Source organism: Penaeus vannamei, chromosome 7 (assembly GCF_042767895.1).
Source record: "Penaeus vannamei isolate JL-2024 chromosome 7, ASM4276789v1, whole genome shotgun sequence".
Taxonomy (NCBI): domain Eukaryota; kingdom Metazoa; phylum Arthropoda; class Malacostraca; order Decapoda; family Penaeidae; genus Penaeus; species Penaeus vannamei.
The window spans coordinates 42271220-42297966 of NC_091555.1; the positions used below are offsets into that span (position 1 = coordinate 42271220).

Genomic DNA, 26747 nt, shown 5'->3' on the forward strand with positions numbered 1-26747 from the left:
TCGGTCGAGTACGTACATGCCAGATGACGCTCCTGCCCCCCACCTTGCCCCCCATCCACCCCCGATCCAGGAACGACGTTGTCTCCCCGCAAGACACGCGTTAAGGGCGAGCAGACGTCATGAAGTGCGTTGGCGAGACGCACTTAATGCCTTCTTGCTTGCTTGCTAGTGATGGCTCGGTCTTGGTATGGTTCGACGGTTACCAGTGATGGCGGCTTGTTGGTTGTGAATACTGGCTGGCTGGTGAGTGGGAGGGAGGGCGAGGTGGGGGGCAGGGAGGAATTATTGACTTACAGGCTTAAGTGGGAGTGAGTTGAGGAAAGGATTGAAGAACAGTGACAAAGGCGCACAGGCACATATTCGAGTGCAGATACAGACACGAGCGTACACAGAGCCACACGTGCACACTCAGAGGGGGAAGAATAGAGAGAAGCGGATGATAACCGTCTGTTTGTTTTTACATTATATCGTCGCGCCATTTTACACACAAAAAATCCATTATATCCGTGTATTTTTCCCCCTGACAAAGACCCCCTGGCGCCGGAATTCGGAGCTCGCAAGAGCTCATCATTCACCCAAATAGAACGATGTCAGCAGTGTCAGCGGCGCCACGAGCAAACAGATGTCTTGGCGAGTTCACGTTTCCCGTCCAGGCTAGAATGACAGGAAGTGACGTCACTGGACAGCTGAGGTTGGGCAGTGGCTGTCACATCCTCGCTGTGTATGGGGTTTCCCTGCTGTGTCTTCGAAGGGGTCTCCGTGTCTTGGGTCCTTAAGGATTTCGTCTTTCCATTGTCGGCTATCAAGCTTGTATCAGCTGTTTGTAGTTTTATGGTTCGTAAAGAAAAAAAAAGGTGAATAAGTGGGTTCAATAACGTCTTTTATATATCTTCCAAAGAAGGAATGAATGAAAAAGATGAAGGGAAATTAATGAAAGTAGATTAATGCTGAAATAGCGAAATACGATCAGAGAGAGAGAAAGGGACAATGTGAAAAACGTTAAAAAAAATAAACAAACAGTAAATGAAGACAAGAAATGAGAATGAAAGTGGGAACAGGGACGGGGAGGTTAGGAAAAAAATAATCTGAAAGTGATGCGCGTTGTGTAGAGGGAGACAAGGTTGGCTATGCAGGGCGTTGGCCGTTGAGTTCATGGCTACCGAGTTTTTGTTTCTCTCTCTCTCTCTCTCTCTCTCTCTCTCTCTCTCTCTCTCTCTCTCTCTCTCTCTCTCTCTTCTCTCTCTCTCTCTCTCTTTCTCTCTTTCTTTCTCTCTCTTTCTTTCTCTCTTTCTCTCTCTTTCTTTCTCTCTCTTTCTTTCTCTCTTCTCTCTCTCTTTCTCTCTCTCTCTTTCTTCTCTCTCTATCTTTCTTTCTCTCTCTCTTTTTCTTTCGCTTTCTCTTTCTCTTTCTCGCTCTTCTTTTTCTTCTCTCTCTCTTTCTTTCTCTTTCTTTCTCTTTCTTCTTCTTTCTTTCTTTCTCTCTCTTTCTTTCTCTTTCTCTCTCTCTTCTCTCTCTCTCTCTCTCTTTCTCTCTCTCTTTCTTTCTGATGCTCTCTCTCTTTCTTTCTCTCTCTTTCTTTCTCTCTCTTCCTTTCTCTCTCTCTCTCTCTCTCTCTCTCTCTCTCTCTCTCTCTCTCTCTTCTCTTTCTCTTTCGCTCTATCTCCCTTACTCTGTCACTGTCTCTCTCTCTCTCTCTCTCTCTCTCTCTCTCTCTCTCTCTCTCTCTCTCTCTCTCTCTCGCACGTTCTTTCATTCTTTCTCTCTTCTCCATTTCGTATACCCTTCCCAGTATTTTTTTTCGAGAGACAGCGGACACAGAATCCTCTTTAGTGTGATTGTGAAAACGAAAGATGAATGCGGCTGTTATTTAATGACTTAATTAAGTGTTTTTGCCGGTCAGGTGAAAGAAGATTTTGTTTGTGTGTTTGGAAATTGTATTTGTTTAGGTGTTTTGCCTTCGAGCTTGAATGAGTCGAAATTCGGCTTGCGAGTTCTGAGGCTGTCTTTGTGGTGGGGTTTGGGGAGAGGGGTTGGCGGTGGGTGGGCTTGGCTGGTTGGTTTTACGATGATTAAGGCGACGATGACCCCTGGTTGATGATGCAAGGGTCAAACCTCTTCTATCTTTTTTTGTCTTTATCTCTTTTTAAGTGTTCATTTTTTTCTTTCTCCTTGTTTTCGTTGTCTTTCTTTTTACCAATTCTCTCTCATCTCTCTCTCCCCTTCTCCCTCCCTCCTCCTCCTTCTCCTTCTACCCCTCCCCCTCTCTCCTTTCTCCTCTCTCCTTCTCTCTTCATGTCAGCGACTCGATCTTTACGTCGCTCGATCTATCTTTATATCTCTGCCCACTCTCACTCTCCCTTACCCTCACACTCACTCTCTCTCACTCTCACTCTTACTCCCACTCCCACTTTCCCTCCCACCCTTACGTCCACCTGGCTCCTCACACTCCTACCCTTACGTCCATCCTCACACAAACAGACGAAACACCATGACTCCCCAAAGTGTGTATGGCGTGCCTCGTGTCGCGGGTCGTACGAGCGAGCGAGCGAGCGAGAGCATTGCGGGGGTGTGGTGTAGGTCGGATAAAGATTGATGGTGCGATTAGCATGCCCTTTCTGTTCGTTACCATTCCAATGTGGATGATACGCACCTATCTGAGTCAGCTGTCGCGTCCTCTCAAGGTCCTTTTGGGATCTGGTTATGATTAAGAGGTTATTTTGTTTGTTTATGTGTATATAGATTTTTTGTGTATTTCTGGGAATGTAGGTGTTGAGAGTATTGTTTCTTTTATTTAGTTTTTGACTTTTTTTTGTTCAAGGTCGTTGGTAGTTGGGGGAAAAAATAAGCGTTATCTAAACAGAAAGGGATTTTATATGCAATGCAAATGTTATTATATTTGTTGCCAACAAATATATATTAAGTTTTGGATCCTGCGTCTGAGAAGGAGAGAGAATATGCAGATGATGAATTGCAAATTAGCCGCACAGAGGTTTGCGGTGCGAAGAATGGAGGGAGCCTTTGGGGAACGGCGCGGACGTAGCGAAAACCGCAGCCGCAGAGAAAGAGGAAGAAAGATATTGAAAGGAGCAATGATAGAAGGGAAGATAACCAGGGGAATGGGAGAAAGGGGGGGGGGATGAGAGAGGGAGGGAAAGAAGGTTAAAGAAGAGATAGGGAGGGGAATAAAGACGGAGGAGGAGAAATAGATGTGAAGAGAACGCATCACGTGGCTGGAGGCGTGGGGGATGGTGACACTCTCCTTGACCTTGGAGGACGGCCGGAGGGAGAGGGGGGAGGGTAAGAGAGGGGAAGGACGGGTAGGCTCTCACTCTCTCTCTGTCTCTTGTGTGTATTATTCTCTCTCCATCTTTTGTTTCTCTCTTTTTCTCTTGATATTACTATGCCTGTTTCTCTTTTCATCCTCTCTCTCTCTCTCTCTCTTTACCTGCAGTGTACTTTTTTCCGAGCCCTCTTCTGCCTTCTATTCTTCTCTTTATCCCTGTCGTGTACTCTCTCCACCTCTCCCCTGTGTCCCCTCCCACTCCCTTTCCATTCCATATATTTTTTCCCATTTTGCCTATCTGCCCAACTTTCTCCCTCGCGTCCATCCTTCTCAACCCTCTTCTCCCTTATCATCATGTTTTCCCTTCGCCGACGCCTGGCACAGTTGTCTTTCCCTCCCTTCCCCTCCTCCCCTCCCCTCTCCCTCCCCTCTCCCTTCCCTCTCCCCCTCCTCCTCCTCCTCCTCTTTTCCAAAGTGGGCCGATGACTCAGGGCTTGGGATCAGGGACGTGCAACCCCCTGCGCCCTAAATCCCCCTTTCCCCCCTTGATGGATATTTTTTGTTAACGAACAGGGGGCGCCTATGTCTTGTGTGTCTGCGTCTGAGTGAGTGAGAGTGGTATGTATGTGTATATATGCATATATGTGTATATGTATATATTGTTGTGTTTGTATATATATATATATATATTGTTGTATATATGTTTATTTAGATGTTTATATGATGAAAGAATTAGGCACATACGCATGCGCGCACCTACAGTATACCCGTGTGAATGAACATGTGTAATTTGGTATGCATTCTGAAACCTATAATATGTCTTCATATTGGGATAAAGATAAAGTGAGAGAGTGAATGTGTGTGTGTGTGTGTGTGTGTGTGTGTGTGTGTGTGTGTGTGATATCATGGGAAACATTAGCTTATCAGCGGTGTGGGTTACCCCTTAGGAAGAAGGATGGGAGAGGAAGTACTTTACCTAAGAGCCTCTCCTACTGTGCTTATCACTGCGGCCTTTCATTCCCTGCGTCGTTTCTTCTGCAACTCCTTTCCTCCTCCTATCTTCTCTTCTCTTTTGTTATCTTTCACTCACTTCTCTCCTTTTTTTCTCTCCTTCCTTTTTACACCCCAACCCCGTTTCTCTCCCTCCCACCCCTACAGTTCACACAACTCCACTCTCCTCCCTTTCTTTTTCTTTCCATCTTTCCCTCCTTTTTCTCTTTCATCTTCCCTCTTTCCTTCCTTCCGTCCTTCTTTCATCAGAGGCCCACAAGACCTTACCATTTGTGCATTGTTTGAAGAGGAGAAAGGAGGGGAAGGATGGGGATTGGGGGCATACAGAGGGGGGTTGGGGACTTACGGAGGGGGGTGGGGAAAGGTCAAGCAGCATTAGTGGTGCCTCTCGGTGCCTTCCTCTCGTCCTCGTGGCATTGAGGAGTCATGGGGCTCGAGAGAAGTTCATGGTGGGATTGGGCATGGATGGCAAGTTGAGATTTTTGTTCCTTAGATTTAGTTGTTAGCAATAACTTATCGTTGTGTAAGTTGTTTTTGGTAATGTTTTTGTTATCGTTTTGTTATTATTGTTGTTGTTAGCATTGTTTTATTGTCATTATTGTTATTATTGTGATAACGATCAGTCATCATTGTAGCTGTTATTGCTATTAATATTATTGTTATCATCATCATTAATATTTTCATTGTCATTATCGAATTTTAATATAAATATGATTTTTACCATCACCATTATTATTATTAATTGAGTACATTCTTTACCAGCATGGGTGAGGTAGATTGGTAATTAATTATTGCATGACACAATGAAGAAATTTCGTAGTTTTTCAGTGCTTTTTATTTTTTCAGTTAGAAATGACTGCTGGTATAGATACGGGAAGAGTGACTTTCGCGGGATTAATCATTTTTGGGGGACTTTTTTTGATGTTTGTGAAAATGAAATCTGGAAATTTTCATATTTGCCATTCCTGTCTTTTGATATATAATTCAACAGTATTTATGTGCAAATAGTTGTTGTTATTTATTCGTAGTCGATTTTCCTTTTGGCATCATCGCCATCTTGGGACGGTGATTTATGTGTCTCAAAGTATGCGAGAGATCAGTGACCTTGTCCTAAGCGTGTCGGGGTCCGTCGCGCAGGGAATCGGAATCGCCTCGCTGTCGTCGACGTCGTTTCGTGACGGAATTATAGATCATTTCGATGGCTTCAGTTTGTGCATTTCTTTGTACGTTCGTGTGTGTACGAATTCTTAATTTTTTTGCTTACAGTGTGTGTGTGTGTGCGTGCGTGCGTGTTCGTGTATGATGCTTACCTTCCGCAGGGTGGGTGGGTGGGTGGGGTGGGGGGGCGCTAGAAACCTTCATTTCAGCGTGTTGTGGTTGTGATCGCACCGGAAGATTATAGATATGATTATAGGTTGAGTGTCTTGCCACACTACCCACTCCCGCCCCAGCCCTCAAGGGTGCATAGTGGAGGTGTTGTAGTGTCCGTCGAGACGAAGTGAGGGGGCGAGGGGAAAGAAGAGAGGGCGGGGTCAGGATTCTTTTCGACTCCTCCCCTTCCCTCTTTTATATTCGCTTTTCTCTTCTTTTTTGTCTCCTCTCCCCCTTTCCTCTTTCCACCATTCTTCACCCAACTCGCTTCTTACCATCTTCATTCCCTCTTTCTACCTCATTCCTTCCTCCCGCCTTTCCTTCCACCACATTCACGCCCCTCTCTCCCACCTCCCTCCTCTCCTGCCTGCACAGCTGTAACAACAACAATGTATTACGGTCCATGTATTCGGCAAAGAAAAGCCACTCCGTTTTTCTTTTCCTTTTTGATTTCTAATCACGATCGATGTCTTTTCGTCATTTTATTACCCGCTCTCATCAGCATTAACAAAAAATATCCATAAAATTCAGTCATAGATGCATTAAGTGTGCCTATAAAGAACTTTTTGGTAGAAAATAGGCTAAGTTTTGATAGGACTTCAGAGTAAAATAGAAATGTAAAAAAGTACAATTGCGTGGGGGCACAATGAAAAAATTGGGCAGTACCGCGGGCGAGCAAAAACATATTTCAAGCTGTCAGCGAAACCTGATCACTTGGGGCAAGCTCTCGGCCAATCACAGCGTGCGTTACTCACTTGTCCCCGCGAGAGGCTGTGGTTAGGGGTTTGGATAGAGATGGGTAAGAGGGGAGGGGGTGGACGGGATGCAAGTGAGTAAAGAAAAGGGGAGATGCGAGTTTTTGTAGCATTTTTTTTTTTTTTTCATTTTCTCTTATTTATCTTTTCCCGTCATTCCCTCCCTCTTCTTTCTTTCTCATCTTTCACATCGTCTCTGTCGTCTGCTTTTGCCCCTCACCTTCATCCCCTGCCGAGGTGAGGGAGATGATGTCATGCCGGTAGGAAGGGGAGGGTTTTCGTAGTGGGGGAGAGAGGAGGGAAATCTTACTATTTTTTCATTTTTTTCTTAAAACTGTTATCCCATCTATAGGATTATGCTGGGAGATTCATTGATTAATGATGGTTAAGATGATGATAGTTATGATGATGATAGTTGTTATTATTGTTGCTGTTATGATATATTTTATTTATTTATTATTATAATTTTTTTTTTTTTACTTTTGTCAGTATTGTCTTTCCCGTTATTATGGATATTATGTTCCGTTTTTTAAATTGTATTTTGTATATTCTGTGAAGTCGGCATATCATTTCATTTTTTTACTTGGCCGTCTCCCTTTCCCCTTCCTGTTCCGGTCCGTGTTCTTCCACTTCATCGTCCTCGTAAACTTTTCAAACAGGTTATGCCGATCTATATTACTACGGTGCCAATATCATCTTTCAGGGTCTCTCTCTCTCTCTCTCTCTCTCTCTCTCTCTCTCTCTCTCTCTCTCTCTCTCTCTCTCTCTCTCTCTCTCTCTCTCTCTCTCTCTCTCTCTCTCTCTCTCTCTCTCTCCCTCTCTCTCTCTCTCTCTCTCTCTCTCCCTCTCCCTCTCCCTCTCCCTCTCCCTCTCCCTCTCCCTCTCCCTCTCCCTCTCCCTCTCCCTCCCTTCCTCCCTCCCTCTCCCTATCCCTATCCCTATCCCTCCCTCCCTCTTCCTCTCCCTCCCCCTCCCCCTCTCCCTATCCCTATCCCTATACCTATACCTATACCTATCCCTCCCTCCCTCCCTCCCTCTTCCTCTCCCTCCTCTTCCCTCCCCTTCCCTCTCCTTCCCTCTCCTTCCCTCCCTCTTCCTCTCCCTCCTCTTCCCTCCCCTTCCCTCTCCTTCCCTCCCCTTCCCTCCCCTTCCCTCTCCTTCCCTCTCCGTCTCTCTTTCTCCTCTCAATTTCTCTCCCCCTCCCTTCATCTCCATTTGACAAAATATCGAGGCTCCGATAAAAGGTTACAGGGAAAGGTTGCAAGGTGTCGGGTTACAGCTGTAGCAACACCAGAGAGCCGTGAAGTTGACCTTTCTCTTTTGGCATGTGTTACGGTGGGTCGTTGGTTCTTTTTTATAAGTCTTATGTATTATGTAACTTTTGTTTTGTGGGATTTTCCATGAATTTATTTTTCATGAATTTTTCCTCTTTAATGTTTTGCGTGATCGAGAGGATGCCGCGTCGAACAGCGAGCATAATATCACGCCGGGTGGAGCTTGGGATACTGTGAAGAGGTAAAGGAATAAGCGAAGCCGAGCAAGGTTTCAAATCCCCGGCGCCTCGATCCAGATTGAGGCGAATTTCCTCCTGGGGCGGTAGGGTAGGAAGGGCCAGAGAGGGAAGTTTTAGTCGAGAGGAGATCCTGTCCTGTTTTCGTAACGGAATGATATCATTTCCGGATGCTTAGGACCTCGGGATGTTTGGCCTCCGGATGCCGAGTCGGACTTAGGGCCGGCGAGCGACTCGGATCTTGGAGGGGGATTGGTAGGGGGGGGGGATGTAAGGGACAACGACTCATCCTGTGACTCACGACGAGGATCCTGGTTGAGCGGATGACGTCATTTGTTAAATTGGTCTGTTTGTTGGGATTCTTGTGAGTGAGGATAGCCTCTGTCTGTCTCTTACTTATCTTTCTTGTTTTTTTTGTGTCCTCTCCTCTCCTCTCCTCTCTCCCCCACTCTCCTCTCCCCTCTCCCCCCTCCTTACCACTCCCCTTCTACCCCTTTTTCTGATGGTTCCGCTTCAGTGGTTTGTCCTCGTTAGTCCCCTTTCGAGCAGGCCAAGCATTTAGCTGAGAAGGTGTTGGGGCAGGGGTTGTGGGGGAGGGGGGTTATGGGGGGAGATGGAGGTGTGGGATTGGGGGAGGGATTGGATTCTTTGGGTACAATCACCGGGAAAAGCGCACTGATTTCCGTTTTGTTTACCTGGGAGGGGCTTCCGTGTGTCGTGGTGACCGAGGAGTATCGGTGATGCCTCCGCGTTGTCTGAAGCGCAAATGGAGTCTGGAAGTGGGGGTTGAGGGGTCGGGGGCGGAGGGGGAGGGGCGGTCATGTCGCTGACTAAGCAGGTAGGCGCCGACCGTGTCACAGCGCCACTGAACAATTATTCCTCGAGATGAGTCACAGTCCATCGAGAAGCCCCGCCCTCTTCTTGCCTCACGCTTTAACCTCCCTCGCCCATTTTTCCTTCTCCCTTTTCCTAGTCCCCTTCTCTTTGAATTTTTCCATCATCTCCCTTTCTCCTCTCCCTCTCCATTTTCTCCCTTTAAGTCTCCTCCCTCTCCTGTCCGCTCTCCATCTCCGTTTTCCTCTCTCCTCATCCCACTCTACCCTTGTTTCCCTTGTCCCTCTACTTCCCCTCTCCTCCCCCTTCCTCCATTCCCCCTCCCCTACCCCTAACCCAGTCTCATTGCAAAGCCCGCAGGGGGTAGACTGCATGGAACCAGAGATATCAAGACACCATTGCAATCTCTCCTCAGTCGACATTTTTATTTAACGTTTTTTGGGACGTTTTTTTCGCGGAATGAAATGTTTGCCTACGGAGTGCATTCTCGGTGGGATATGGTTGTTGCGAAATTCGTTGTGCTATTAAACGTAGCGTCGCCGGGCCTTCTTTTGCAATGGTTTATTTATGTACAGTTATGTTACTTCTTTGTTAGGGACGAAGGACAGATTTGTTCTTTGTTAGTGTCTGATGGTAGAAATTATTCCGCTCATGTCTGAATGTAGCTTCCATTGCCGTGCGTGACCTTCCCTGGGTTGGGGTGGGGGGTGGGGGGAGTTATGCACGGCGACCTTGACGTCATGGAGGAAGGACAAGGTGAGGAAAAATCATGTTTACGCGTTAGGAAAAGGCAGACCGAATGTAATCCGAAGGGAATGGTGTACTGGAACAAAACGTGGATATGGAATAAATGCGTATAATCGACAGTGGGTTATTTAATTTTTGTTTTTTGTTTGTCATTTCATTTTATCGACAATATCTTGTGATTACGCAACTGTTTTTATTCCACTGGTGACACTGGCCATGCGGGAAATCGGTTAAAAGGCAGCAGCATCGGACGATTCGTGGGCATCTGCTTCGCCTTGTGCCCCGTCACGCCGCGGGAAGGATGTGGTGGGATTGTGTGTAAATTTTTATCGAGACAACCTTTCGCCGCCCCCTTTTTCGCCTTTTCCTTTCTCCGCTTCCTTTGATCACTTTTCTTTGTTCTTATCTCGTTCTCTCTTTCCCTCTTAGCACCCCTCTCCTCCTTGCCGTCTGGTTCCCTAAACGACGAATTTTATATACCTGAATTCATATTGCAATGTGCTTTATACATACATACATACACACACACACACACACACGCACACACACACACACACACACACACACACACACACACACACACACACACACACACACACACACACACACACACACACACACACATATATATATATAATATATATATATATATACATACATACACACACATGTATATAAATTTGTTTAATATTTTGCGCATCGTTTTTAGTTCCATCACAAAATTATTTATTTCCAGGAATGACTTTAGGCTAGAGATTACTGGTTATTGTGTGCGGGGTGAAAGAGAGAACTCGCGGGGGTACTGGGCGCTGTGTGTCGGTGTTTACGTAAGTGACAGGGCGAGAATTTGGCGATGTGCTGAGCCTGAATACACACTCATTCACACGCTCTCCCTCTCCTTTCTCGTCTCTCTCTACGTCTTCCTCTCCTCCTCTTTTCTACTCCCCCCTCCCCTCTTCCTTCTTCTCCGTTCCTCTCCTCTCTCCTCTCCGTATTTCTCCGTTCCTCTCTTCTCCCTTTTCTCTACTCTCTCCTCCGTCCTCCGTCCTCCTTCCCTTCCTCCCTCCCTCCCTCCCTCCCTCCCTCCCTCCCTCCCTCCCTCCCTCCTCCCTCCTCCCATCCCTCTCCTTTTCCTCTTTCACTCGCTGCTTCCTGCTCTCTCCATCTTTCTTCTCCTCAGTCATTCATACTCGGCCCTTCCTCCATTTCTTGACCTTGCCATTCGTCCACGTGCACTCCTTCTCCCTCTCTCTCCCCTTTATACCTCTTCTTCTCTTATTAATCTCCCCCTCCTTGATGCCCCTCTCTGTACTTCTCTCTTCTCTCTACTTCTCGTTTTTAGTCATTTTCGTTTTTCGCTTCCTCCCCCTTCTCTTAGTCTCGTTCTTTCTGACGTTTTAAACTCTGTAGTACCCTTTGCTGCTTATGTAGTGAAAACCTCGTTGTATGTACACATGGTGGAGAATTACGTACACATTACTTGGAATTTTGGGGGATGATTATGAATTTTTAGGTTCCCGTGCACTTCCAGCTGAGGGAGTGCAGTTTGCATGCCGATGAATGCGTGATTTTGTTTGTTTATATGCCTTTATATCAGGGATAATGGGGTCGGAGAGAAGGACGCTTTGCATGTGCAGTGGTGAATGCATTTTCTCTTTCCGTTTTGTTATTATTTTTGTGTTTTATTTCCCCTACTTATGCATCTCTCGTCCTTCCTGTCTCCTCTTTCCCCCTATCACTCAGTTTCGCTTGCATTCTCTCTTTTATCCACTCCAAGTTAAACTATGGAACGTCTAAACTTGCAAACAGCACGTCTGAACAAGTTGCCTTGGGGAGGGGGGGGCGTAGCGAGAAGGCCTGCGGGGTTGCGCCACGAGAGGTGCGGCAGCCTGAGGGGGGTAGGGGGGTAAGAGAGAGGATGAGGGCATGAATCACTACATGTAAAGTGCAGGGGAATATTTGTTTTGTTCTGGATGGATTTATTTTTTTCCCCTTTTTTTTGTGCGCCACTCCCCATTCACCTCTTACTCATGCTCTTCGCGCTCTCTCTCTCACTCCCAATTGGTTATCTTGCTTTTCATTTCCTCCCCACTCCTACTTTTGTTCCTGATGCTCGTCGTCGTCGTCGTCGTCGTCGTCGTCTTCCTCTTTTTTCTCCTCCTCCTCCTCCTCCTCCTCCTCCTCCTCCTCCTCCTCCTCCTGCTATTGTCTTATTTTCCCCCCTCCTCTTCCTCTTCTTCCTTTTCTTTCTCCTCTTCTTCCAACTCTTCCTCCTTCCTCCTCTTCCCCCTACCCCTCTTCCCCTTCTTCCCCCTCCCTTTCTCCCCATTCCGTAAAAGGGTCTCTTCACCCTCTCGACGGCTGGCAGGGAAAATTGAGTTAGTATCCCCTGCGTCGCCGCGCTGTCGAGTGAGAATTATTTTGCGGATGTAGAAAATAGAGACAATTTGCAGGAAGATGCAATTGAACACTGCAGTAGGAAGTTGATGAAACCCATCTCTCGATTGAAATAAAAGGAGATAAATTGGTGAATGAATTGGAATATAAACAAATAAATAGGACGCGGTTAGGAAGACCTTCGCTCGCTAATCTCGTACCCGTCAGCTAACGGTCTGCTTTTGCGGATTATGCGATAACATGTTCCTTAATTACCGTATTAATGACCCGTTAATCGAGGGTGGTTATCCGGAGGGGAAGACAGGCATTAGGCTCGAGGGAGACCGAAACCTAGACCGAAAACGAGACCGAAGTAAAGATAGAGACATAACTTTAACGCTTATTGTCAAGGCCTATCTTGGGATATTATGAGGGGGACCTTATCGGGACAGGGCTTCCGGCTTCGCATGCGATGGGGATGGAGGGAAAGGTAGATAGAGGAAGAAACAGGAAGAGAAGGCCTGGAGAAGGAAGGGAAGGCTAGAGGAAGAGAGGGTTTGGAGAAGGAAGGGAAGGTGGCCGTGTGGAGGATCGGTGGGGAGTGAGGGAGGTGGAGGAGGGAGCTTGCGTAGGGCTTGAGGGGGAATGGTGGTGAGTTGGGGATTGAAAGAGGCCCTTGCTAGGGAGGGTCTGGGGGGAGAGGGGTGTGGATGCGGGAGGTTTTCTGACAGAGGCAACACGCCTCTTCTCTGTAAATATTTGGGTTTCTGGTGTAATGTTGCGTGTTTCATCCGATAGACCCAGTCCAAATCAACCAAACAATACCCAACCTCAGACCCGAAATCAACCCAAACCCAACGGAAATCCACTCACTTGAAAGCGAGAATAGTAATTACATTTATAGAAATATAGTCTTTCTTGACCCCCCCCCCCCCGAGGTTGCATCAGATGTTCTAGAAATATTTTATGAATATTGCATAAATATTTTACTTGGATTATTTTCCCTTTTTGTCGTTTTTATTACTCCGTAAACACAACCATGTTTGGTAGTAGGTGAAATATGATATTTTTCTCAATTTGTTATTTTGTTTTTGTTTTTCTTTTCGTTGCGCCACATCCCGTAAAAGCTTTATCTCTCCCCAGCTTCCCGTGATCCATCACTAGGGAGACGAAGGCGCTCGTTTTGTCCTTATAAGGCCAGGGCTGTCACTTCCGCTGCAGGAGGGGAACTGGGATTGTTTCGTTCTTGTGGTTTTGCTTTGATTATAGTTGCTACTATTGCTTTTATTATTATTTGTTGGCGCCGTCATTTATGATTCATTGTCGTAGTCATCGTCATTGCCTTCATCATCACCGTCATTCATCATCATCACCGTCATTCATCACCACCACCATCTTCGTCATCGTCACCATCGTCGTTCATCATTCATCTTCGTTATCATTATCATCGTTGTTATTCATTATTATTATTCGACGTTGTTGCTATGCTGTTTTTGAAAAAAAAAAAACGATTGGGGTTTTGGGTATCCGGGGAACGGGAAAAAATACTGATTTTTTTTCTTTTATTTAGGTTTATGTACTATTGAACTATGACCTTATCCTGGAAAGTGCGCGGAGGCAGCGAAGTGTGTGTGTGTGTGTGCGTGTGTGTGTATGTGTGGAGGATCAAAAGGTTATCGGTGCTATACTTTTACGTCCCTTAATATCTCTGTGGTCCCGTTGGAATCCGCTGTACTCCCTTAATGTACGATCTGCCCCTCCCCCTTATGTTTATTAATGTTGCATTCCCCCCTCCCTTTTTGTCTGTGCAACCTGCGTATAGGCGCGCGCACGTAAACACGCACACACATGGAGATCAAACACAGTACGTGTATCGCTCGCATTGCCTTGAGTCGAATAATTTCAAGGCAGATTAGGGAGTTGTCAGTGTGACAGAGAAGAAGAAAAGGAAAGAAACCGGTGGTGAATTAATGATTGTTGATGAGTGGTCATTGTATGGAGGGCATTTGGGAGTGTTGGGACTGCATGGGGGGTGGGGGAAGTAGCCATCAGCGGACTTCCTTGTGTTCGACCTTGTTTAATTTTGGTGGACTTTTCATTAGTTTACATTTTAGGTTTGTTTGTTTTCGTTTGCTTCTAGAATGATACAATTGGTGTTTATTTTAGTGTTTGGTAATGGTAAACGTCATCATTGTCACTGACATGTCACCATCATTATCATTACCATCATCATCACGACCATCATCATCATCATAACCATCACGACCAATATCATTTACACCAATATCATTATTAACAACATAACATTTTATTGTACAGCTGTGTTTATTGTGAAAGTGTTTTGATCCGATGAAATTGACCCGGATCCACACGGCAAGTGACGCGTGCTGCCGATTTATTGCCGTATACGTGTGGTTTATGGAAAGTAGGGAAGGGGAAGGGGGCGAGGACGGAAAGGGAGGTAGGTGGAGGTGGAATGGTCAGGGGTATTTAGGGGAGAGGGAGATAGGAAGAGGGGGAGAGGGAGAGGGAGAGGGAGAAGGAAGGAGGAGGAGGAGGAGGAGGAGAAGGAGGGGATGGGAAGGGGGAGGGGAGTAAAGGAAGGGAAGGAGGGATCGCACCGTGGCACGCCACCGGTGTTATAAATTTTTCCTGCGGTTGTTGGTATGGCAACGTGAAATGTGTGTCGCCATGTTATGGCAGCGGCCTTGTTGATGCTTTTATGTCAACACCGGATCTCGGTGGAGGCCTACTACGTCGGAAGGGGGAGGGGGGAGGCTCATGTGCGTTCCTATTAGACCTATTTTCTATTGACAGTTTGTTTCGGGTGAATGAGAAATAGAGGGGCGGGGATGGCAGGTAGAGGTTAGTCACCCGCGTGTGTCTAAAGCCATTTCAGTATGTGTTATAAAACCATCTCATTATATGTACTGTATAAATGTTATGTGTACGGGAGTTAGGTAATGAATGTGATATGATTTAAGGATGTTTATGCATGTATGTATCATGTATTTATTAGCCATTGTCTGTGTGTGTTTGTAGGTAATGCAATGTACTGTGTGTATATGTATGTTATAAAGTATTTGTATGTATATTATGAAACATTTGAGTCACGCATGTGATTGTGTGTGATGCGATATCCCTCTTGCTTGACATAGCAAATGTTGCGACACGTGAGCACATGCTTCGGGGGAAGGGTGACGGATGGAGGCACCCGGGTGGTGGTGGTAAGGGGTTAGAGGGGGGAGGTGCCGAATGTCTGGTAATGGGTGAGGGGGAGGGTGATGGTGGTGGGCTGTTGTGGGTAAGGGGGAAGGGGGAAGGGGGAAGAGGACTGCAAGTGTGTGTGTGTTAGCCTGACTCACTCGGCTCTCGAACGAGGTCATGAGTTTCGTGACCTCTTGTTTGATTTTTTTGTTTTTGTTTTGTTGTCGTGTCAGGGGACGGTGTATGGGGATGGATTAAATGGATGATATGTTTGTTTTAACCTCCTGTCATGATAATTACACGGAAAGTTTGTGTGTTGCATCAGAGAGCTGGAGTCTTGGGTTGCTTTCAAAGATAGCTCATGTTAAAGAGGATGTCAGTGATTCAGTGACCGGTGCTAGTTGATCATGTTGATGATGACCCTCTGGATTTGGTTAATTATCCATATCACTATTACTTTGAAGTTTCGTGAACAAAGAGGAAAAGGGTAACGAGATTTAGTATGTGTGTCAGAGGGCCTGAAGGTCATGTATACCATCATGCTCTGATTATGGATCGCCGATAGCTCAAATGGGAGTGATAATGGTGATGTAATGGTTGCAAATGGGCGGATGATGTTGATTTTGATGTTGATATTGGCAGCTTTGGTCTTTTTGGTGTTGGTGGTGTTGGCTTGAGACATACGGAATAATATTGCAGTGCATTTGATTGCGTTTGGTCATTTCTTATCAATGGCAACTTCTTCAGTATTAACATTTCTCTTTTAAAACTCGTCTGAACGCGTTTTGAATTACCAAGGAATGGCGACACGGCAATGTTCATGTTTTGCAAATGTCATACATACATGCAGATAGGAGAGCGATTTATCCGACATTAACATACTCGACGCGTAGTGAAGGCCCCACACTTCGCATCGAGTGTCGATTCCCCTCTCCCCCCACCCCCTCCCCCCCCGTGGTCGTTCGGTCGATCGGCGGGAGAAGGTCAACGGCTCACACCTGGTATTCCGGTAATGGATGTGTGTGTGTGGGAGGTCGGTGTTGTTGTTGTTGTTATTGGCGGGGATGGCGACGGCTTATGATTATGATGATTGGTGGTGGTGATAATTAGTGACTGATGATTTGTGATGGTTGATAACGAGTGGGCGACATAATGATGATATTGGTAATGAAATGGACAGCGGTGGTTCCCTTTTCGGTTAATATGATTTATGTCTGCGAACGATTGATAAAGAAGTTGGACATATTTTTTATTAATGAGGGAAATGGTCTAGCATTGGAGAGTTATTATGTGGCGTATTTTTTTCTCCCGCCTGAAAAAAGGGAGATTTTAGGTGTCAGTTACACAGACGGATACCGAGCACATTCTAAATATTTGCCGAGGTTCTCCCCTTCCTTTTCTCTCTCTCTCTCTCTCTCTCTCTCTCTCTCTCTCTCTCTCTCTCTCTCTCTCTCTCTCTCTCTCTCTCTCTCTCTCTCTCTCTCTCTCTCTCTCTGTCTCTGTCTGTTTCTCTTTCTCTTTCTCTTTCTCTGGCTTTCTCCCTTCCTCCCTTCCTCCCTCCCTCCCTCTCTTCTCTCCCTCTCTCCCTTCCCTCCCTCTCCCCCTTCCCTCCCTCCCTTCCTCTCCCTCCCTCCTTCTCTTACTCTCCCTCCCTCCCTCTCTCTCTCCCTCCCTCTCCCTCCACCTGCTGTCTTTTCTTCTCCCTTCACCTGCTGTCTTTCCTTCTCCCACTCCCCCTTTCTCCCTCTCCCGCCACCCTGAACTCACTTAGTACTCTGATGCGGCAGGTGTATAATACATCCTTTGTACTACTTCAAGGCAGGGAGTGGATGGTGCATAATTGGAACACTTGATTATGTTAAATTAGCTGGAAATATGGCGGTTTAACAAGTTATTTTGTAATAGTAATTATTTTCGTGAATATAAATGGGATCATGCGGCAATATGATAACACGATAACAACGAAGCTAATGTGAAATAAGAAATGAAGGAATTTCCAAGTGGTAGAAAAAGTTAAACCGAATATAAAAATAATGTCTTCATTTGCATATATATTACTGCAGCTGGAGTGAAACGTGTTAACTTATTGAAAAGGTATTTTTGTATTTAATAATATTTAAGAATGTGAATTTCTAGATTTCAAAAACCGCGGAATTTACGCCTTCAAAAGAAGTTAGAAAAATAACTTTCAGTTCAGTAATATTTCCTTATTGCATTGACAGCATTCAAAATATATATTTTATACAGAGGTATAGCTTTGCGGTCCAATATTAACCCTAGACACAACACTTTTTAAGGTGGGAAAGTTAACCTTGAGAGCGGCGCTAGAAAGAAGGTAAAATGGCATCGTTTGAATGGTGAAACGAAGGTAAAAGGTGTGCGAGATGTGAAAGATGCTTCTAATAATTTATGGTTGGTATTTAGAAAAGGGATTGGGTTGTATATTTAGAAAACGAGAAAGATGTTACATAATTTGTGAAGGGAGAAGAAGAGAGAAGAGTGAGTGAGAGATAGAAGGTAAACGTAGTTGGGGTTGGTGGTATGGATGGAACGTGTATGTATGGGCGTCCCTTTCTCTCCTCCTCACCCTTCCCTCCCTCGCCCCCATTCTCCCCCTCCCTCCCTCCCTTTCCTCCCCCCTCCCTCTCTCCCCCATTCCAACACGGATCCCGAGGAAGGAGCGGGAGGATAGATAGATGTGCGGCCGCCATCCCTCGCCGGTCCTCCTGCCGGTCACGCCTCAGTCACATGGCCGGCTTTCCATCGGACTTTCCATTTTGCGCCGGAGGGATCTGGGAATCCGGCGAAAGAAAGGTCATAAATGAGGAAGATCGAGAAGTTGGAAGATGTGCATAAATATGTTTTAAAATGTATAAATGGACAGCTGCGAACCATGCACGTGGTTACAGGAGAAAAGTTTCCAAAGGTCTCCTGAAATGTCTTGTTTAGAAATGTCTTGTCTCGGATTGTCAGGTCTGTCTGCCGACCTAATAGTGTTCTTAATGGAGCAAGGCACGATTGTCATCGCTTATAAAGAAAAACAGAAATAAAAAAACAACAAAACGCAAGACCGCTAATTATACTTGCACGGTGAATGACTCGCGTGATGTTTGGAAATGTAGGGAGCTCGCGTTGGCATCAGTTGAAGAGAATCAGCTGATGCCCGGGGCTGTGACGCCACCGCCGCCGCAGAGAGAGAAGAGGAACTTGGTTATGTTATGTATATATTTTGATATATACAGTTTTCGCAGTAGAACGCGATACGAAAAGAACAAGGACGAGGGAAGTACTTTAAACTGATATCATCTCGTGGGATACTAAGAACAGGGAAATAATTTCCACGTCGATATCTCCTTGTTTCCTTTCTCCTTCTTTGTTGGCTTGTTATTGTGATCATGACCTATCACCATTACTTCATTAGGTGATGTACGTATGATGAAGTGCAAACGCCGAGCGCATGAACTGGGTGTGGCCTACCTTATGAAAGTAGTGATGCCCTTTATAGGTTTACATTAGCCTGCCAAACGGAGCCCGGGGTTGCAATAATTCACTTTTGGGTAAACTTATTAACACCGAAAGTAAAAACAGAGATGGAGGGGATGAAGACGCTAGGAAAGCAATGAAGGCGGCGAGGAGGAGGAGAGTGGAAACTGAGTTTGTGTTTACAGTTTCATGTTGAAATGTTGCGGTTGCATATAGGTTCTAAGTTTTTCTGGGTATGAAGATAGATTTTTATGTATTGAAGGAGGGATTTCGTACCTTGAGAGAGAATAGAAAAGTGAAAAAAAGTGATGTGAAGAAAGTTGCAGAATGGAGAGAGACAAAAAGAGAGAGTGACAAGATTTTATTTATCTATGTTCCGCAGTCATGTATAAGAAATGTTTAAGAGAAATGCTTATTTTTCTTGTTCCATTAATGTCAGTGAAAGTTTCGTTGGCATCCGTTTTTTGCTCTTATTCAGGAGCCAATTCATCTGTTCTTTATTTACCCATCGTTCATTTCTTGCTATTATCTATCTTCAGGAAAAGCTTGTTTTTACATTCTTTTTAATAGAGAATGAAGCAGGGAATAGTAAGCATCCGAGAAGACCTGCCTTGACCCGCCCTCTATCCCCCCCTCCTCGGCGTAACATCTCCAGGTGTTACCGGTTTACCGGTTGTCTTGCGGCTCCTTGCAAATTGCAGTGTTGATAGTTCGCTTTACTTGTCATTTTATTTAAACAAATAATACGAGCGTTGCCATGGCATGGCAAATGATAACAGATCCAATGCCAGCAATATATAATTATTGTTTATTCATCATGTTTATGTAGGTTTGATACGTTCTTAGGTGTAGACATTTACCATACGTGTGATTTGTATCATAGCCTTTATGGCGGAGTTCTGGATCTGTAATCGTTTGCCGTGCCACGTCAACGCACGTATTGTTTGTTTTGCTTGTCTCGTTTCCCGGGAAGACGAAATTTATCTTCTTTTTTCCACTTGTGCAAACGGCCATTTGTTTTCTCTTCGAGAGATATTGAGGTCGTTTGTTCCATTATGGAAGCAGCTAGCAACGGTTGTCATTGCATCGATGTTGTTGTCATTCCTGCTAATTTTATTTTACTGTATTTTATCATCTTCAAGCATCATTGTCATTATCACCATCGACATCAGTATTACCATTATTAAGAATATTGATAATTATTATTGTTGCTCTTGTTACTGTTACTATTATTGGTTTCGTTTTTAGATCCGGCGATGATGCAATGTTATAACCGGGAAAGCAAATGAACGAGATACGGGTAGGGTGTTTTTATGGAGGTGGAAGTGAAGATGGTTGATGTGGTGGTGGTGGGTAGGGGGTAGCGGGTGGAAGTGGAAGGAGATGCTAGAGGTGAAAGGGCTGGAGGTGGAAGAAGATGGCTGGTAATGTGTTGCGAGGAAAGGGAGATGGAAATCGATACGCTGGTGAGAAAGCGATACATTGATGTGGTTGCAATTATGGTTGCGAATGTAACGACCGGGTTTATAGGGTACCGAGGTGGTGGTGGTGGTTGTGGTTGGGACAACAGAGTTCATGGTATTGGGCGCGCGCCAGATGGGTGGAAGGCCTCGTCTCCGTTGTCGGATCATTTAGTTTTCTCCTTTTTTCTCCATTCATTATTCTTTGGGCAGTCTCTATGCCTTCCTCTTCCTTTATTATCTTCACTCCCCCCTCTCCTCTCCTCTCTTCTCGTTCCTCCCTCCTATCTATTCTCCCCTCTCCCCTCCCTCCTATCTATTCTCCCCTCTCCCCTCCCACCCTTTCCCTCTTTTTTTTTCTATCTCTCTCCCACCCTCATTCTTTTCAGCCCGTTTTCTATTCTCTTTTAACCTCTCCTTTCTTCTTCTCACCCTCTCACTCTTTCTTCCTCTCTCTCTCTCTACTTCTCCCTCTTCATCTCTGTCTCTATCTCTTGTCTCCCTCTTTCCTTTTAGAGTCTCGGGACGTGGCTCATCATGCTGCATTTTATGAATGACCTCTGCCAGCCGTAAGGTCATGCAGCGCCATGGAACAGGGGTTTTGCTTCGTACTTTCATGAATTGGGTTTCTTGCAAATTGTACCCCCACATATGATGGGGGGGGGGGGGGGCTACAACCTTGTATCTGTCTTTTCTTCTTCGTATTTTCATATTTTTATTCTCATTCACTTTCTCGCACTTATTCTTATTCTTCCTTCCTTATTCGTCGTCAGTGTTCATCCTCCTCTCTCCCTTCTCGACCTCCAATCATCTCAAACGACCTTCCCTGACGAACGTGCGAGCACGACCCGAGGTGACGTAATTTGCTCGGTGCGAGTCGTCGAGCCGTGTTGTCGCCTCCACCTCCGCCACCCCAACCTACTTCTGTTCGGATTTCCTGCTAACCCTCATCAGCCGAGGTTATTCACCGGGGTTGCGAGGGGTGGGTGGATGGAGGGGGGAGAGGTAAAGAGGTGGGTGGGTTGGTATATGGAGGGGGGAGAGGTAAGAGGATGGGTTGGTGGATGGGTGGATGGAGATGTGAGTGTTAAATGGGTGGGTTGGTGGATGGAGGGGTGAGAGGTAAAGACTTGGGTGGGTTAGTGGATGGAGGGGGGAGTAGTAAATGGGTGTTGGATGAGTGGATGGGAATCAAAGGTAAATGGATGATTTGGTGGAAAGGATTTTAGATAAATAAAAAAGGTGGGGGGGTTAAGGGTGCATCGTTTTTATTGGTTGAGTTTTTTTATGATTTTAGTAAGTTGTCTTGCTTGTAGCGGTGCGCTATGCATCATCGCTTGACATGTATAATAATGTGTTGCAACAGTCGATGTTTTGAGCTTCATAACCCAAAGGCGATTTAAAAAGAAAATGATCTTTTAGAGTTCTTGCATCTGTGCAGTTCTAGTTTAAAGGGTGTTGGTGGAAGCTGCATTCGTTGGAGGTATGAAATACTTGACGAAAATTTTCCTTTGAAAAAGATGGAAAACATGCAGAAAAAAAATTGACAATGTACTCTTTATTGGTACTGTAATTATTGTTGTAGTATAAACATAACTATTGTTATTATTTGTTGTAGATACCTTCATTATTGTTGTTGTTGTTGTTATTGTTATTATTATTATAATATTGTTATTGTTATTGTTATTATTGATATTATTACTACTACTATTCTTACTACTACTACTCTTTACTACTACTACTACTATTTACTACTACTACTACTCTTTACTACTACTACTACTCTTTACTACTACTACTACTCTTTACTACTACTACTACTACTCTTTGCTACTACTACTCGTTACTACTACTACTCTACTGCTACTACTGCTACTACTACTACTACTACTACTACTACTACTACTACTACTACTCTTACTCTTACTCTTACTCTTACTCTTACTCTTACTACTACTCTTACTACTATTACTACTACTACTATTACTACTACTACTACTACTACTACTACTACTACCACCACTACTACTACTACTACTACTACTACTACTACTACTACTACTACTACTACTACTACTACTACTACTACTACTACTACTACTATTACTACTACTACTATTACTACTACTATTACTACTACTATTACTACTACTACTACTACTACTACTACTACTACTACTACTACTACTACTACTACTACTACTACTACTACTACTACTACTACTACTACTACTATTACTACTACTATTACTACTACTACTAACTACTTCTACTTACTACTACTAACTACTTCTACTTACTACTACTAACTACTTCTACTTACTACTACTAACTATTACTTACTACTACCACTACTACTAATTACCATCACAGTTACCATCACCACCATTGTTTACACTGTCTCCATGGATGTGATTATAGCAAATCTCTCTCTTTTCCAGATAGTGTCAAGTCCAAGGGAGTATCGCATCAGTCATCAAGATGCCCAAACCGGTGAGTACAAGTTCCGTGCGACTCTCGTTGACTACTTTATTGCACTGGCGCTGACGGGGATAGTTCGTTGCCCGGCGTGGCGCGATTTGACGGTGGGTTTGTTTGGTAGGACTGGTTTTTAATGGGCGTTTTATTTATTTATTTATTTATTATTGTTATTGTTATTATTATTATTATTATTATTATTATTATGTGCGCGCGCGCGCGCGCGCGCGTGTGTGTGTGTGTGTGTGTGTGTGTGTGTGTGTGTGTGTGTGTGTGTGTGTGTGTGTGTGTGTGTGTGTGTGTGTGTGTGTGTGTGTCTGCGTGCGTGCGTGCGTGTGTGTGAGTGTGTGTGTCTGTCTATGTATGTATGTATGTGTCCGTGTGTATGTGTGTGTATATTTGTGTATATGTGTGTGTGTGAGAGATGCGGTACGCTTCGAGGAAATCCAGACACCGCTTCAAGTGCTGACACGGGAGACTAATTTGAATCGAAATATAACGCTTTTATTGATTCCTCTAAGAATTGAGCAGTGTTTCGTGAGCCTGTATTTGAAGTGACTATCTCTGTGAATCCAATTGACATGCTAAGTTTGTATGACCTCGCTTGACCCCTTATGAAGTGACTGTTTAGGTGACGTGCCTATATTTTATGAACTAGTGATGTGGTCTCGTTGGTGTTGGTCGCCTCGCACTCTGTGTTGACTTTGCTCATCTTAACATTTTGGTGATGACTTGGCCATCCTAGCCACGTTGCCATGAGAAAAGGGAGAGGAGAGGAGAGGAGAGGGAGAGGGAGATAGAGGAAGAGGGAGGGGGAGAGGGAGATAGAGGAAGAGGGAGGGGAGAGGGAGGGGGAGGGAGTGAGTGAGTAGGAGAGGGATAGATCGAGAGGGAGGAGAAAGACAGACTGACAGAGAAAATGAGAGAAATTATGGAAAAAGTTTACAGAATGGTTTAAATGCCGCGCTGAAACCCGGGGAAGATACCGGAGCATTTGCCTAATATGGTCAAACATTAATATCACATACAAAAAGAGCTGTTCTACTTCACAACGCTTACATCAAGACTAATTTAACCTACTAGGATCTTTATATTCGTGTCGCAAACTATCTGCATAATCTGGCCAGGCAAGTTACTAACAGGATAGACTCCAGAGCAATGGCCCAGAGTATATTTTTTAGGGAATTGTTACCAAAATCATGATATTAAGTTTAAACACACACACACACACACACACACACACACACACACACACACACACACACACACACACACACACACACACACACACACACACACACACACACATTTTCACAAACGTTTTACGTAATTGTGTTTTATGTAGTTGTATGTGTATGTGTCTGTATTTGGCATTATGGTGGAATTGTGTTTTTTGGATAAAATGCGATTCTCATTAGCCAGTGTAATCTACTGAAATACTCCATTTAGCAAAGATTAGTGAATAATCACTGCACTAAACTAAATTATAATTCGGTTAAAAATGCTGTTAGATTCCGCACTTCTGTCACTTCCAAGTATAAGACAATATTATCTTTCGTGGAACTGCTGTTGCCTCGGTATCTGTTACCACAATACACTTATGTTTGTTTCCTGCAGTTGGAGGTGTTGTCTTGCATGACTTGTGGTGGAGGAGCTGGTGTTGGGGAGGTTATTGGGAAGATGCTAGAGAGGGAATAGAGAGGGAAGGGATAGAATGAATGAATGAGAGAGAGAGAGAAAGAAAGAAAGAAAGAAAGAAAGAAAGAAAGAAAGAAAGAAAGAAAAGGGGAGGGGGAAGGAAGGGGGAGGTGGAGAGGAAGGGGAAGGGGAACGGGGAGGAAAGGGAAAAAGAAAGAGAGCAAGAGGCGGAGGAAAGGGGAGGAGGAGAGAGAGAAAGGAGACGGTGGCGGAGACAGTTACGCCTCCTTTGTTTATTCAGACCAGGATACTGACGTTAAGTCCCTTTAGTGAACAGAACGTTTTATCCTGTTCTTTTTACTTTTATTTTCTTCTTCTTAAATTTTCTGTCATTGTCATGGTGCTTTTCATTTTTTTCCTTTTTATACTAAGCTTTCGTCGTTTGATGTGTATTTTTACATATGTTTATATTTGTAATATTAGTTGTATTTTCTTATTTCCCTCCCAATGCCTTTTTTCTTTATCACCTTTCTTTCGTTCGTTTCTTCGCATTTATCCTGTTTATTATTTCCATCATTTACCTCTTCTCGTCTCAGCCTTTCATGGAATCTCATCCCAAGCGTTTGCTTTTGCTGAACAGATTGAGTTACTTTGAAGCGTAATGTATATGACTTTTCCGTCGTGTGCGTGTGTGTGTGCGTGTGCGTGCGTGCGTGCTTGCGTGTGTGGTTCGCGTGTGTGCGCTTTTGTGCGTGTACATGCATGCATACATGCATATACGCACGTTTGCTTTTACGGGACGGGATGGGTGCGCGTATACGTGTTTGCTTGTGTACGCGCATGAGCGAGCATGTTTGTATGATGTTGAGCTACAATGAGTGAGAGAGTAAAATAGAGTAGTGAATTAGAGGGCGTGGGGGAGGGAAAGGAAAGAAGGGGGAGCATGGGGCTGGGGGGGGGGGGGCTCAGTGAGTTCATTGCGCCTTTATCAAGTGCAAATGACCCGAGCCAGGAGGTCATGCGTGGGCCGGCCGCGGGGACGCAGCCAGAGAGGGTCCAAGTCGGGTGCCTGACGGAGGGCCTGACGCAGTGCCTGTGCCTGGGGCCGCCGCTCGTAAAGCTGTCCAATAAAGCTTCTGTCGTTGGAAGGGGGCGAGGGGTGAGGGAGGTGTGTAGAAGAAGAGGGAGAAAAGTAAAGGGTAAGAGAGAGAAATAAAGGGAGGACAAGAAGAGTAAGGGAGATGAAGAAGAGTAAAGGAAATGCGACAAAAGTGAGAGGGCCAAGAACATGCATGACTATATCCCGAGAAAGCTGATATGTCGTGGGTGGGCCACGTGGTGTGATGCGGGCGGTCGGGCGGGCGGGCGGGCGGGCGGATGGATGGCCCATGTGGCGGTCGGGCGGCGCTGAGTCACTCGCTAGGGACGCGGGACTCCCATCTTCGCGGCCGTGAACTCGGGGCGTCGGTGGGCAGGGAGGAGCTCGCCCATACATTCGATTCCAGTGTGTTTATCACTGCTTCTCTCTCTCCATCCCACCCACCCCTTATCAATCTCCATTTATTTCGTCCTCCTCCCCTTCCGTCCCCCCCCTCCCTCCCTTTCCTCCCTCCCTCCCTTCCCTTTCCTTCCTTTCCTCCCTCCCTCCCTCCCTCCCTCCCTCCCTCCCTCCTTTCCTGGCTCATTCCCTCCCTTTCCTCCTCACTCCCTCCTTTCCCTCCTCACTCCCTCCTTTCCCTCCTCACTCCCTCCTTTCCCTCCTCCCTCCCTCCTTTCCTTCCTTCCTTCCTCCCTTCCTTCTTCCCTTCCTCCCTTCCTTCTTCCCTTCCTTCTTTTCCTTCCGCAGGCAATATTGCTTTCACTTGCATCCCAGACGTAAGACATTGAGACGAGCAGTGACGTTAAGCCGGCCGGGTCATTTCCACGCGTCGCACGTAACTTTGGCCGCGGGGATGAAGCGTCGTGTTACCCGTAATTGCAATGTCTGCAGTTGCAACCGTGAGGTGGGACTGCCTGGATCGCGGGACGTCTCCGAGCGCTGATGGGGCGAGGGGGAGGGGGAGAGGGGGAGGGAGGGAGGGAGGGAGGCGCGTTTGAGGGATTACAGCGAGAGGATTATGTTTATTATATGCTATGTACTATACCCATACTATGCGTTTGGAATAAATGGATTAGGCTATGTGATTTCAAATATATATTATATAGTATGATGGTTATTCTGTTTACTATTATATATTTTGTACGATTACACTGGATTATGCTTCGGGTTATGTTGCATTATATGCAATAAGACGGGGCAGGAGGGGAGGGATAAGGAGGTCTTCTGGTGGTCTTGGGTGGGTTCTGGTCACCCTCAAAAGGGGCGGGGTTGTGCACTTCCTATTTAGGATTCCAAGATGCATTCGAATTCGTTCTCTCTCAATCGTAAGCTTGGGCGTAGTTTGCAATATGTAAAGCGAAGACCCGATTCTTTATACAGATTTACTACGTAGAATTCTAATTTTGAGTATTATTAGTAAGATATACGTATAGATTTATATAGATTGATCATCTGACAGAAAAATATAGATTGATCATCTGACAATAAAAAACGT

At 45.2% G+C, this 26747-nt stretch overlaps 1 protein-coding gene across 9 annotated transcripts in view; it reads left to right on the plus strand.

The window, feature by feature from the left end:
• Positions 1-26747, plus strand: part of Moe (moesin) — a 99768-nt gene that overhangs the window by 34715 nt on the left and 38306 nt on the right. For all 9 annotated transcript variants that reach the window (XM_027372395.2, XM_070123935.1, XM_070123936.1 and 6 more), the window contains exon 2: positions 22479-22530. In XM_027372395.2, the coding sequence (XP_027228196.1) occupies positions 22519-22530 (12 nt within the window). In that variant the 5' untranslated portion in view covers positions 22479-22518. The remainder of the gene's footprint in view (positions 1-22478; positions 22531-26747) is intronic.